The sequence below is a fragment of the Lethenteron reissneri genome, unplaced genomic scaffold (assembly GCF_015708825.2).
Source record: "Lethenteron reissneri isolate LAM-NWPU_2019-01 unplaced genomic scaffold, ASM1570882v1 scaffold_1639, whole genome shotgun sequence".
NCBI classification, from domain to species: Eukaryota; Metazoa; Chordata; class Hyperoartia; order Petromyzontiformes; family Petromyzontidae; genus Lethenteron; species Lethenteron reissneri.
This window is the reverse complement of record NW_026891376.1, coordinates 1,961,168-1,975,078: the sequence shown is the minus strand read 5'-3', so window position 1 is coordinate 1,975,078 and position 13,911 is coordinate 1,961,168. Positions and strand designations below refer to the sequence as shown.

The following is a 13,911-nucleotide window of genomic DNA, read 5'->3' as shown; positions in this document are numbered from 1 at the left end:
TATTTCCCTTCTACGTGACTTTTACTGAAAGAACCAAGAAAATGAGTTGGTGCTTTAGATCCAATCTCGATTTGAAGTTTTAGTGACTGCAGGGATCCATCCTCTTTGGTTCTTTCGGTTAAGTCCACGGAGGTAATAAAATAAATTAAATCGCGACGTGATAATTGTTTTTTTACCCTTTCATCTGGCAACTAAACTGACACTTTTTTTTGCCAGATAAAAGGGTTAAAAAAACAATCATCATATTTTGCTGCTGGTAAATGAGGTTCCAATGGTGTAAATGCTTTACCCCGAGCTCTCATACTCTGATGGTGCATTGTCTTTGAGTTGTGCGCCTTTTGGCGTCATCTGGTCCAACACCATGTGAGACTAGGCTCTAAGAAACGCTGTCTCGGGTGTGGACCAATCAACTTCAAGGACACCTTGGGGTGCGACAGGGATGTCCTCTGGCTAACACATTATTTAACATCTATTTCGACTGCGTAGTTCGTGAAGCCTTCAATAGCTGTACCGGGGGAATTTCCATTTGGTACAGATATAATGGGAGGCTGATCGACGCCCGGGTGCGATCAAGGGATGGCTCCCTATTGGTCAACCACGTTATGTATGCCGATGATTTGGTAATAGCTGCTCATTCAGAAGAGGAGTTGGAGACGCTGCTGCTGAGACTGGAGCGTGCCACTAAGAGGTGGGGCCTTACCATCAGCCCCACCAAAACTAAGCACCTGCCTGGGTATTTTGTACCTTCGGACACTCCACCCCCACAACTCCCAATCGGTGATGGGGCAGTTGTGGAGAGAGTGGAGAGTTTCCCATACCTGGGCAGTGTGCTTATGACCGGCTCCAGTTTATCAGCAGAGGTCTCACTCCGAATCAGTCGAGCGGCAATATCTTTTCATCGGTTGCGTAACGCTGTGTGGAAGTTACCTGGTCTGTCGCTCCGCACGAAGCTTCAGGTCTTCTCGGCCACGGTCATTCCCTCCCTTCTCTACGCTTGCGAAACGTGGACCCCCCTAATGGAGCATCTTCGCCGGTTAGAAACATTTAGGCTGGCCTGCCTACGATCCATCCTGGGTTTAACCAGGCTGGATTGTGTGAGGAGCTCACAAATCCTTGAAAGATCTGGGCAAAGTCCCATCGGTGAGCTCCTCCGGCAGGCAAGGCTGCGTTGGCTGGGTCATGTAGCCTGCATGCCCAGCCACCGCATGCCTAAACAGCTTTTGTTCGGCCGGATCGAGGGGGCTAAACGGGCGCGGCACGGGCTAGAGAAGAGATGGAGTGATGTGGTACAGGAGGACGTGGAGCTGAGTGGACTTGCCGATGACTGGTACCAGCGGTGTCAAGATCGGCCTCTGTGGAGGAAGCTCGTGAAGGACGCTACTGGGCAGTTGGAGGCAGTCGCCCTCCAACAACAACGGAGGGCGGAGGAGCGACGCTCACAACAACGAGCGGAGCGCCGGGGGGCTAAAGCACAGCAAGTTGGTACAGTAGGGGGCACAGGTGGTGCATCAGCCAGTCATCTCGGTCATCTCGGTCAGTCGACCCGTGGCACCTGGGTCTGCCCCGTGACCTCCTGCCAGCGGGCGTTCGACACTTCACGTGGCCTCAAGGTGCACTTGGCCTGGCACAAGCGTCGTGGTGACGTCACCGCCACTTAGTGGCGAATGGCGGTTGTTGTTGTCTGTGTGGGGGCCGTTGGCCCCCGGGGTCCCTCCCGCCTTCATCCCCTATTCCGTATACGTTACCCCACCTCCCTATTACCCGCTACGGTTTCGCCGGCATTCGAACGCGACGTCCCTACTGTTACAGCCTCGCGCCGCGCTCCCACGCTGTGAGCATACGTGCGCACATCATCATCAATCAAACGCCGTGCTCGCAGTATAGCCCTGTGCGGCACGTTACCAATGCGCATCCGTCTCCGACACGTAACGAACGTACGCACACACACACACACACCGCTTCGTGCACTCCAACTCCACACGGACTACTCAAGTTACGATCGCGCACCTGTATCACACGCGGAGTGAGCATACGCGACACCCACTCTCGCACCGCGCTGCGCAGCGCTCCCCCGAGGCGAGCCGCAGCACTACAGGATCACTGCGTACACCCGCGCACCCACACGCTCACACTGCACGACAAGATCACGCGAGACCACGCTTCGCTATTAATGATTTATTATATGCTACCTGCGAATTGATGTTGAATCAGTGAGTCGACGAGGCTGGCCTATTCCACCCAAACCTGTACCTATTCCCTATTTATCGGCTATTATCCTACTTCACCTCCCCACTCACTGTTTGGTGCCCGCGGAGGTTCGCTGCTCTCTGCGCTAACAGCGCACCTCGATGCGTCCCACGGACGTTCGGGTCGCTGGCTGGAGCTGCTGCTGGTCCGCTGGCCTGGAGAGAAGAGAGCGATTTCCCCTCTGCGCCCCTCTATTTATCCTCCCTACCTCAAAGGGATGCTGCGCTGAACAATGGGCTCGTGCACCTCGAGCCCGCGCACGGCGGTTCCGGGCGCTTTTGATATGCTAATCAGTGTGCGGCGTTGGCGGCGTACATCCTAATTACTCCCTTACCCTTCCTAACAATGGGGCCTGCGCGCTCAAGCGTAATGTTCCCAACCCTCCATGACTATACGCAACAGCTCCTGCGGTCCCGCTATTCATGCTGTCCCGTCCCTCCCCTGCTTGCCCCGTCGACCCGTGGGGGTGTGTGTGGGGGGAAATGCGCCTCAACCGCGGTGGCCGAATGCCCCATGCCGCGACCACACCATATTAAGGCTGGTCGCAGCGCCGCGGCGCAACGTAGCACGGGGGAGGTCGTCCAATTCCCTGATCGCCGGAAACCGTGAGAGTTAACCCCGATAAGGGTTTCTCGGATAAAAACCGGTCGGCCAGGTGACCTCCCCTCGGAGCTCTATGGGGGGGGGGGGGGGGGAAATGCGTGCGGGTGTGTTCGTGTGAGGTGAGGTGAGGGGGACGCGGGGTTGGCTCCGTTGCTTGGTGGTGGCGAGGTCGGGGATTTGGGCGCCTGCCGAACGACTTCGTGGCGGCGGCATCACATCTGTGTGTGTGTGTGTGTGTCTGTGTGTGTGTCTGTGTGTGTCTGTGTGTGTGTGTGTCTGTGTGTGTCTGTGTGTGTGTGGGGGGGGGTCTCAACACATGGGGAGTGGTGGTGTAGTGGTTAGCGCTACGCTGCGCTGCGAACCCGGCGAGCGTGATTCTCGCTCACGGCCAACACCAGTGACGATTATCTGAACCGGTCCTGGGCCTCCCCTAAGTCGACTCAGCCTCAAATGAGTACCTGGTGCGGTGTATAAACATCGCCACTGGGGAGACAAAGGCGACCGGGCGTGGTGCTGGCCACCCACCCCCTCGTGTGCCGTGCCGGCCTTCATAGGTGCTCGCTAACAGCACTTGCCCCAACAGTCTGTTCAGGCTACACGGGGGATCTTTGTCCCATTCATGTGGGGAGCGGTGGTGCAGCGGTTAGCGCGCTGCCCTCCAAACCCGGCGACCCGAGTTCAATTCCCGCTCACGGCCAACACCGATCGGTGATTGTCCGAACCTGCCATGGCCCTCCCCCTAGGTCGGCTCAGCCTCAAATGTGAACCTGGCGCGGTTAGCGCGACTGGCCACGTACATCGCCACTGGGGAGACAAAGGCGGCCTTGGCGGGGTTGCTGCCCACGGCCTTCATCGGTGTTGCCCTTCACCCACAGCGCTCGCCCTGACACTCAGCGAAGGCGATCCTGCATCATGGGGGTCTTTGCCTTAGGCGTGCCAACAATTATGTTTGTTTCGATGGAAAGCTTTAGTGACTGCAGGGATTCATCTTCTTGGTTCATTCGGTAAAGTAACGTAGAAGGGAATTAATAAAATAATAAAAATAAAACATAATAAAATATAATTCTCACGACGTTTCGGCCACAGGTCTGTCGAGAAGACAGACCTGTTCTCCACCTGAGGACGGCTGCTTGCATTGTGGCCGAAACGTCGTGAGAATTATTTTATTATGTTTTATTGTTATTATTTAATTATTTCCCTTCTACGTGACTTTACCGAAAGAACCAAGAAGAATTCTATTTGTGCTGAGGAACCCCTCAGACCCCCCCTCGCCCTGCTGCCCCCCAATCGACCCCCACCACTGCTTTGTTGAGGGGGGACGGCTGCGTTTGGACCAATCGGAGCGAAGCCCGTGCCCCGACCCCCCCCCCCCCACCGGCTTTTTATCCCTCTGTGCATCAACCTCCCGTGCTCGCTGCCACCGCCACCGCCGCCGCTGTGTCAGAGTGGAGCAGTGAGAACTCCGCCGGCTTCGTCTCAAGGGCCATGACGCGCTTCGAGCCCGAGTGCAGGTAACGCGACGTGCAGAGCGCCTCTCGGAGGCCGTCGGATGTATTGGAGGGGCTTGATAACCGCTGAGACCTGGTTCCATCTCTGGGTGTCTCTCTCGGTGGGTTCATAATGGCAGTGTCAGACACACTAACTCAGTCCTGTTGAGACCTAGGTTCCATCTCTGGGTGTCTCGGTGGGTTCATGATGGCCGTGTCAGACACACTAAAACGGTATTGTTGAGACCTGGTTCCATCTCTGAGTGTCTCTCTCTCTCTCAATAGGTTCATAATGGCCGTGTCAGACACACTAACTCTGTATTGTTGAGACCTGGTTCCATCTCTGGGTGTCTCTCTCAATAGGTTCATAATGGCCGTGTCAGAAACACTAAATCGGTATTTTTGAGACCTGGTTCCATCTCTGGGTGTTTCTCTCTCTCGGTGGGTTCATGATGGCTGTGTCAGACACACTAAATCGGTATTGTTGTAACCTGGTTCCATCTCTGGATGTCTCTCTCTCGGTGGGTTCATAATGGCCGTGTCAGACAACACTAAATCGGTATTGTTGAGACCTCGGTTCCATCTCTGGGTGTTTCTCTCTCAGTGGGTTCATAATGGCGGTGTCAGACACACTAACTCAGTCCTGTTGAGACCTGGTTCCATCTCTGGGTGTCTCCGTGGGTTCATAATGGCCGTGTCAGACACACTAACTCAGTCCTGTTGAGACCTGGTTCCATCTCTGGGTGTCTCTCTCTCGGTGGGTTCATAATGGCCGTGTCAGACACACTAACTCTGTATTGTTGAGACCTGGGTTTCATCTCTCGGTGTCTCTCTCTCAGTGGGTTCATAATATGTCAGAAACACTAAATCAGTACTGCCGAGACCTGGTTCCATCTCTGGGTGTCTCTCTCTCTCTCGGTGGGTTCATGATGGCCGTGTTAGACACACTAAATCAGTCCTGTTGAGACTTGGATTCCATCTCTGGATGTCTTAGTGGGCTCATAATGGCTGTTTCAGACACACTAAATCAATACTGCCGAGACCTGGGTTCCATGGCTTAGCGTCTCTCTGTCTCTCTCAGTGGGTCCATCACAGCCGTGTAAAGTTACTCAGTAGGCACCGGTGAGATGTGGGTTCCCACCTGATTCGGCTGAATTCCCACTCTGAGAATCAAGATGTTTGGCTTGAATGGCGTGCGACAAACGCTCCTAGCAAGGCGATTAAACAAGTGCATTGGGTCAGCACTCCTCAGAGTAAGCAACAATTACCAGATCGTCACCATACATGACCATTGACTCCGCCAGGGCATCGATCCCCCTGGTTACAGCCATGGAAAGGTTCTTGAACTACGTGGTCACAGAAGATGTTAAATAATGTGGCAGCCTTGCAGATAATCCGCCATCTCTGCTGGACTCTCCCGGCCTGGAACCACAAACTGATCCTGAGAGAGCCTGGCGATGATGAATAATCCTGCAATGGGTACGGTCATTATTTTCTTTAACGGGGACCACCAGGGCACCCTTCCCATCCTGCAGAACCCATCCCATGGTCCAGACAGTTGTGAGATACGGCAGTCTACAGAAAAACGCCACCCTCCCTCAGCAGTTCGCTTGGAAGATCATTACTGCCCAGTTCTGTTTCCTGGTTTCGGACTCTGGATGCCGCCTTCAACTGCATCAACAGATGGCACCTCAGCCAGCCATCACAGGGGTGGCTACTTCCTCCAATATTTCAGTCACAGCAAGCCCCGGCAGGATTCACCTCAGCATTGCCCCATGATGTTTTCTGGGCTTAGATACCCCCCCATCCCCCAAGGCCTCAGCAAACCTGCAGAACTGTGCAGAGATCGGATCACCAATTAATTCCCCTGAGGATGGAGAGAGGGTTTTGTGGCGCTGCAAGTACAATTTTTGGAGGGAATCAAAGAGTGATTTGTAATGGAGGGGAATTGCATCTCATCAGCAACCCGTGCCCACCACTCATCCTTGCATCCCTGGCAAGGGCTCTCCGAACCCTCCCCGGCGAAGGCTGTGCGGTGAGCCTCCACTTTCCCTGACGTGGAATACTGTGGGCGGTGGGAGTCATCATGCTTTCTCTCAAACGCGAGGATTTTTCACGCTCTGCAAGAAAACGCCGGGGGGCAGGGCGGGGGGGGGTCATTGCCAACAGAGCCCCCGCCACTATTCCGTCACGGGGCAAAGTTAGCATTTGCCGCAGGATTTGTGGTAAAAAAGTAAAAAAAATTGGAGAATTTGTCGAATGGGCATAAAACAACCACTCGTGATGCCCCCCCCCCCCGGGGCACGGGACCTACTGAGGCCGACACCCTGGCAACATGGAAGCCGAGAGCTGAGAGCCTCGGAACAAACAATGAGTTGGTGTCGATTTAAAGCTTTCGTGACTGCAGGGATTCATCTTCTTGGTTCTTTCGGTGAAGTCACGTAGAAGGGAAATAATAAAATAATAAAAATAAAACATATTAAAATACAATTCTCACGACGTTTCGGCCACAACGCAAGCAGCCGTCCTCAGGTGAAGAACAGGTCTGTCGGAAAGATTCAGACAATTTGCTAAAGTGACTTCTGCAATTGCACTTCAAGCAATTGACGGGCGCTTGAGATCCAGTCAGTCCACCAGATCCTGAACCCGTTGCCGCCTCACCGTAAATAAACTGTGAAGTCATCGTGGCAGAGCGTTACTTTAATGTTTTGGGGTGGCCAGGAGTTCGCTTTGTCCCTCACATTAGGAATCGCGGGTGCACGTAATGAATGTACTTGTAATCTAAATTCTTAACTACTGAAAATAAATCAATAAAGGTGTCCAGTTTGGGGGAAATGGGGGCATTGCCCACCCGTGCCCCCCTCCCCCGACCTTACTCCGCCCATGTATAAAACTATAAACTATTGTTACTGGTAGGAACCACCTGGTTCCACCAGCCCACAGGGGATTATTGTGTCCGTCCGTCCATCGTGCATCCAGAAATGGGAGGGGTGGGGCTGGGTGGAGAGGGGTGGGTGGGGAGGGGCTGGGTGGGGAGGGTGGGGAGGGGCTGGGTGGGGAGGGTGGGGCTGGGTGGGGGGTGGGAGGGGTGGGGCTGGGTGGAGAGGGGAGGGTGGGGAGGGTGCTGGGTGGGGAGGGTGGGGCTGGCTGGGGGGAGGGGCTGGGTGGGGAGGGGCTTATCACCCCGTGGTGCCCTTATAAAACTCAACGTTTAACCTACTCACGCCGGCTTGTGCCCGCCCTCACAGTCGGGCATATTTGCGGAATACACCACGCCGCCGTTGACCCTGCAGGCCATTGACCGAGCAACCCAACGTTCCTACCAGCTCCCTCCGCACGAATGTGTTTGTAACCAGGTATGGTGACACCAATTAGCTACGCAGCTCTGTTTGTCACAAGCCACGTGGCCATCACAAATGAGAGCTCAACGCAAGTGGCTTCGCATCACGTGGACATGTCGAGCAGCCGCACATCCTCTTGAACGCGTGAGGCTCGTTCTGAATGTTGGAGGGGGAAACCCGGAGGACCTGGAATGAAAAATCCCACGTGACCACGGGGAGAGAGAGAGGCAAATTCCAAACATACAGCAGCAGCAGGCGTCAGGATTGCAACCCACGACCTCCTGCATACCAGGCGTGCGAGATGACATCTTGGCACCGTGGTGCCCGATAATGCGAGGCCCTCTCAGCCAGTGGTTCTTCATCTCTACTGCAGCCTTGTACCCTTTTAATTCTCATTCGGTATATAACATTTTTTACAATGTTAATAGAAACACAGGGGTTTGATCAAACAAAGTCGTTACTTGCATGCCCCCATGCTTCATTTTCGATGATTTAGCGTCTGAAAAAAATCTGCCCATGTCTTGCAGCCCCATGAAAGGGCATCTCGCACCCCCAGAGAGGGCATCTCACACCCCAGGTGAAGAAGAACCAATTGCCCTAAGCTGAATCTTCCTTAGTTTAGGCCTAAATGCAGCCCTGCAGGCTGCGGTTGACCCAAGGGCTGGCACGGCGCTTCTGCTGTCATCACGAATGCGCGTGTTTTGGGAACGTCGCACCGCCATGCAATGACGGGTTTGTGAAATCCGTTTGTGTGGTGGCAATGGTGGTGGCAGCGATGCTGGTGAAGGTGTTGGTGGGTGGGGAATGTGATGGTGGTGATGGTGTTGCTGTTTGTGAATGTGATGGTGGTGGTGATGGTGTTGCTGGTTGTGAATGTGATGGTGGTGGTGATGGTGTTGCTGGTTGTGAATATGATGGTGGTGGTGATGGTGTTGCTGGTTGTGAATGTGATGGTGGTGATGGGCCAACACCAGCGACGATAATCTGAACCGGTCGTGGGCCCCACCTATGTCGACTCAGCCTCAAATGTGTCCCTGGTGTGATGCTGGTCACCTTTGCCCCCTCGTGAACCGTGAACGGCCTTCATAGATCTTCTTGGTTCTTCCGGTAAAGTCTCACAGTGAGAATTCTCACTGTGAGAATTATTTTATTCTTTTTTATTTTTATTATTTTATGTTTGATTTTTATTATTTTATTATTTCCCTTCTACGTGGTGACTTTACCGAAAGAACCAAGAAGATGAATCCCTGCAGTCACGAAAGCTTTAAATCGAAAAAGGCCTTCATAGATGTTTGCTAACAGGACTTGCCCCGACAGCCTGTTGAGGCTATACGGGGCATCTTTGTCTTTGTTGCTGCTGCTGTTGTCGTTGTTTCTCGTGCCAGCGCGGCGATGCTCGCGTTGGAGGCGAGCTCGCTGTGGCTGCGGGCTCGCGCCCCCGCGCCGCCGCGCGTCGCCATCATCTGCGGCTCGGGACTCGGCGGCATCGCGGACAGGCTGCAGGAGCCGGTGGCCTTCGACTTCGCCGACATCCCAAACTTCCCCAGCAGCACCGGTGCAGTCATCGTGAACAGCGTTACGCACCGCGACGGAAGACAAGAAATTGGCTTTTTCCGTATTCTTTGGGTCTTTCGCTAAAGTCACGCTTGTGTTGTGATCGAAACGTCGTAGATTTTTTATTTTACGTTTATCTTCTTTGGGTCTTTCGGTAAAGTCACGTAGAAGGGAAATAATAAAATAATAAAAATACAACATAATAAAATAATTATCACGACGTTTCGGCCACAACGCAATCAGCCGTCCTCAGGTGAAGAATGAAACACCACCAAGCTTGGAGCGTATATTTAACCACGCCTTGACAAAAACATTTGCATATCAAGAGGAATTTGGCATATTTATGAGAGATTCCTCTTGATATGCAAATTCTTGTGTCAAGGCGCTCTCCCCCCCTCCAACCCATTTTAAATAGAAGCTCCAAGCCTGGGGTGTGTCATTCAGACTCTGTCTTAACGACAGACCTGTTCTCCACCTGAGGACGGCTGCTTGCGTTGTGGCCGAAACGTCGTGAGAATTATTTTATTATGCTTTATTTTTATTATTTTATTATTTCCATTCTACGTGACTTTAGCGAAAGAACCAAGAAGATGAATCCTCTGTTGGAAGTTAGCGCCGTGTCCCACCCCCGTGTCCCACCCCCGTGTCCCACCACCACCGTGTCCCACCCCCGTGTCCCACCACCACCGTGTCCGCGTGCAGTGGCTGGCCACGCGGGCCGCCTGGTGTTCGGGCGCCTGGGCGGGCAGCCCACCGTGTGCACGCAGGGCCGCCTCCACTCGTACGAGGGTCACCCTCCCTGGAAGGTTAGATGCACGTGGGGGACACGGGGGGGGGGGGGGCCACGGGGGGGGGGACACGGGGGGGGGGGGGGACGGCACGTGGGGACGCACGGGGGGGGGGGGGAACACACGTGTCTCCCTGTCTCCCCGTGTCTCCCAGTGTCTCCCTGTGTCTCCCCGTGTCTCTCCCCGTGTCTCCCCGTGTCTCCCTGTGTCTCTCTGTGTCTCCCCGTGTCTCCCTGTCTCTCCCACCGGTCTCCCCGTGTCTCTCTGTGTCTCCCCGTGTCTCTCCGTGTCTCCCCGTGTCTCCCAGTGTCTTCCCGTGTCTCCCACCGGTCTCCCCGTGTCTCCCCGTGTCTCCCTGTGTCTCCCTGTGTCTCCCCGTGTCTCCCTGTCTCCCCGTGTCTCCCAGTGTCTTCCCGTGTCTCCCACCGGTCTCCCCGTGTCTCCCAGTGTCTCCCCGTGTCTCCCTGTCTCCCCGTGTCTCCCAGTGTCTCCCAGTGTCTCCCCGTGTCTCCCTGTCTCCCCGTGTCTCCCTGTCTCCCCGTGTCTCCCCGTGTCTCCCTGTGTCTCTCCGTGTCTCCCCGTGTCTCCCTGTGTCTCCCACCGGTCTCCCCGTGTCTCCCAGTGTCTCCCCGTGTCTCCCTGTGTCTCCCTGTGTCTCCCACCGGTCTCCCCGTGTCTCCCTGTGTCTCCCTGTGTCTCCCAGTGTCTCCCTGTGTCTCCCTGTGTCTCTCTGTGTCTCACTGTGTCTCCCTGTGTCTCCCCGTGTCTCACAGTGTCTCCCCGTGTCTCACAGTGTCTCCCCGTGTCTCACTGTGTCTCCCTGTGTCTCCCTGTGTCTCCCCGTGTCTCCCTGTCTCCCCGTGTCTCCCAGTGTCTTCCCGTGTCTCCCACCGGTCTCCCCGTGTCTCCCAGTGTCTCCCAGTGTCTCCCCGTGTCTCCCTGTCTCCCCGTGTCTCCCTGTCTCCCCGTGTCTCCCCGTGTCTCCCTGTGTCTCCCACCGGTCTCCCCGTGTCTCCCAGTGTCTCCCCGTGTCTCCCTGTGTCTCCCTGTGTCTCCCACCGGTCTCCCCGTGTCTCCCTGTGTCTCCCTGTGTCTCCCAGTGTCTCCCTGTGTCTCCCTGTGTCTCTCTGTGTCTCACAGTGTCTCCCCGTGTCTCCCTGTGTCTCCCCGTGTCTCACTGTGTCTCCCTGTGTCTCCCTGTGTCTCCCACCGGTCTCCCCGTGTCTCCCTGTGTCTCCCTGTCTCTCCGTGTCTCCCCGTGTCTCCCTGTGTCTCCCACCGGTCTCCCAGTGTCTCCCCGTGTCTCCCCGTGTCTCCCTGTCTCTCCCTGTCTCCCCGTGTCACCCTGTCTCCCCGTGTCTCCCCGTCTCCCCGTATCTACCTGTGTCTCCCCGTCTCCCCGTGTCTCCCTGTGTCTCCCTGTGTCTCCCCGTGTCTCCCCGTCTCCCCGTGTCTCCCTGTGTCTCCCAGTGTCTCCCTGTGTCTCCCAGTGTCTCCCTGTGTCTCCCACCGGTCTCCCCGTGTCTCCCTGTGTCTCCCTGTGTCTCCCAGTGTCTCCCTGTGTCTCCCTGTGTCTCCCTGTGTCTCCCACCGGTCTCCCTGTCCCTCCATGTCTCACTGTCTCCCCGTGTCTCCCCGTGTCTCCCCGTGTCTCCCTGTGTCTCCCCGTGTCTCCCCGTCTCCCCGTGTCTCCCTGTGTCTCCCAGTGTCTCCCTGTGTCTCCCACCAGTCTCCCAGTGTCTCCCCGTGTCTCCCCGTGTCTTCCCGTGTCTCCTAGCGGTCTCCCTGTGTCTCACTGTGTCTCCCTGTGTCTCCCAGTGTCTCCCAGTGTCTCCCCGTGCCTCCCCGTCTCCCCGTGTCTCCCCGTGTCTCCCCGTGTCTCCCAGTGTCTCCCACCGGTCTCCATGTGTCTCTGTGTGTCTCCCTGTCTCCCCGTGTCTCGCTGTGTCTCTGTGTGTCGCCCTGTCTCCCCGTGTCTCCCTGTGTCTCCCACCGGTCTCCATGTGTCTCTCTGTGTCTCCCAGTGTCTGTGTCTCCCCGTGTCTCCCTGTGTCTCCCCGTGTCTCCCCGTGTCTCCCCGTGTCTCCCTGTCTCCCTGTCTCCCCGTGTCTCCCTGTGTCTCCCCGTGTCTCCCCGTGCCTCCCCGTGTCTCCTCGTGTCTCCCCGTGTCTCCCCGTGTCTCCCTGTCTCCCTGTGTCTCCCTGTCTCCCACCTGTCCCCCCGTGTCGCTCCCCCAGGTGGTGTTCCCCGTGTCTCCCCGTGTCTCCCTGTCTCCCCGTGTCTCCCTGTGTCTCCCCGTGCCTCCCCGTGTCTCCCAGTGTCTCCCACCGGTCTCCATGTGTCTCTGTGTGTCTCCCTGTCTCCCCGTGTCTCGCTGTGTCTCTGTGTGTCGCCCTGTCTCCCCGTGTCTCCCTGTGTCTCCCACCGGTCTCCATGTGTCTCTCTGTGTCTCCCAGTGTCTGTGTCTCCCCGTGTCTCCCTGTGTCTCCCCGTGTCTCCCCGTGTCTCCCCGTGTCTCCCTGTCTCCCTGTCTCCCCGTGTCTCCCTGTGTCTCCCCGTGTCTCCCCGTGCCTCCCCGTGTCTCCTCGTGTCTCCCCGTGTCTCCCCGTGTCTCCCTGTCTCCCTGTGTCTCCCTGTCTCCCACCTGTCCCCCCGTGTCGCTCCCCCAGGTGGTGTTCCCCGTGTCTCCCCGTGTCTCCCTGTCTCCCCGTGTCTCCCTGTGTCTCCCCGTGCCTCCCCGTGTCTCCCTGTGTCTCCCTGTCTCTCCGTGTCTCCCACCTGTCCCCCCGTGTCGCTCCCCCAGGTGGTGTTCCCCGTGCGCGTGTTCCACCTGCTGGGCGTGAGGATTCTGATCGTCACGAACGCGGCGGGCGCCATCAACCCGGACTACTCCGTCGGGGACCTCATGGTCATCCGGGACCACGTGGACCTCCCGGGGCTGGCGGGGAACGGGGCGCTGAGAGGGCCCAATGAGCCCCAGTGAGGGCCACTCACCTGCAATGTCACCACCACCATCACCACCATCACCACCATCACCACCATCATCACCATCATCACCATCATCACCACCATCACCACCACCACCACCATCACCACCACCACCATCATCATCACCACCACCATCACCACCACCACCATCACCATCACCACCATCACCACCACCATCACCACCATCACCACCACTATCACCACCACCATCACCACCATCACCACCACCACCACCACCATCACCACCACCACCATCACCACGATCACCACCACCATCACCACCACCACCATCACCACCACCATCACCACCACCATCACCACCACCATCATCACCATCACCACCACCACCATCACCACCATCACCACCACCACCACCATCACCACCCACCACAACAACACAACCGCCATTCGCCACTAAGTGGCGGTGACGTAACCACGACGCTTGTGCCAGGCCATGTGCACCTTGAGGCCACGTGAAGTGTCGAACGCCCACTGGCAGGAGGTCACGGGGCAGACCCAGGTGCCATGGGTCGACTGACTGAGATGACCAAGATGACTGGTCATCTCATCACCCCCATCACCACCATCACCACCATCACCACCATCACCACCACCAACCAACATCATCACCACCACCATCACCACCACCAACAACACCATGATCAAGTGTCACCATCATCCCAAAAACACCCCCCCGGGAACCCCCCCTCACCACCACCACCCACCATCAAACCACAGACTCATCAACCACCACCACCCACCCCAAAATACCGACTCACCACCACCAGACCACCATCCCAAACACCGACTCACCACCACCACCACCATCATCCCAAACACCGACTCATCACCACCACCACCACCATCCCAAACACCGACTCACCACCACCACCATCATCCCAA

The 13,911-nt window shown here is 56.4% G+C and overlaps 1 protein-coding gene across 1 annotated transcript; it reads left to right on the top strand.

The window, feature by feature from the left end:
* Window positions 1–4,335: 4,335 nt before the first annotated feature.
* LOC133363058 (purine nucleoside phosphorylase-like) lies at window positions 4,336–13,003 on the top strand. Its single transcript, XM_061582068.1, has 4 exons — window positions 4,336–4,361; window positions 9,064–9,233; window positions 9,935–10,038; window positions 12,824–13,003. Exons 1-4 carry the CDS (start codon window positions 4,336–4,338, stop codon window positions 13,001–13,003), a joined length of 480 nt encoding a protein of 159 aa, XP_061438052.1.
* Window positions 13,004–13,911: the final 908 nt, after the last annotated feature.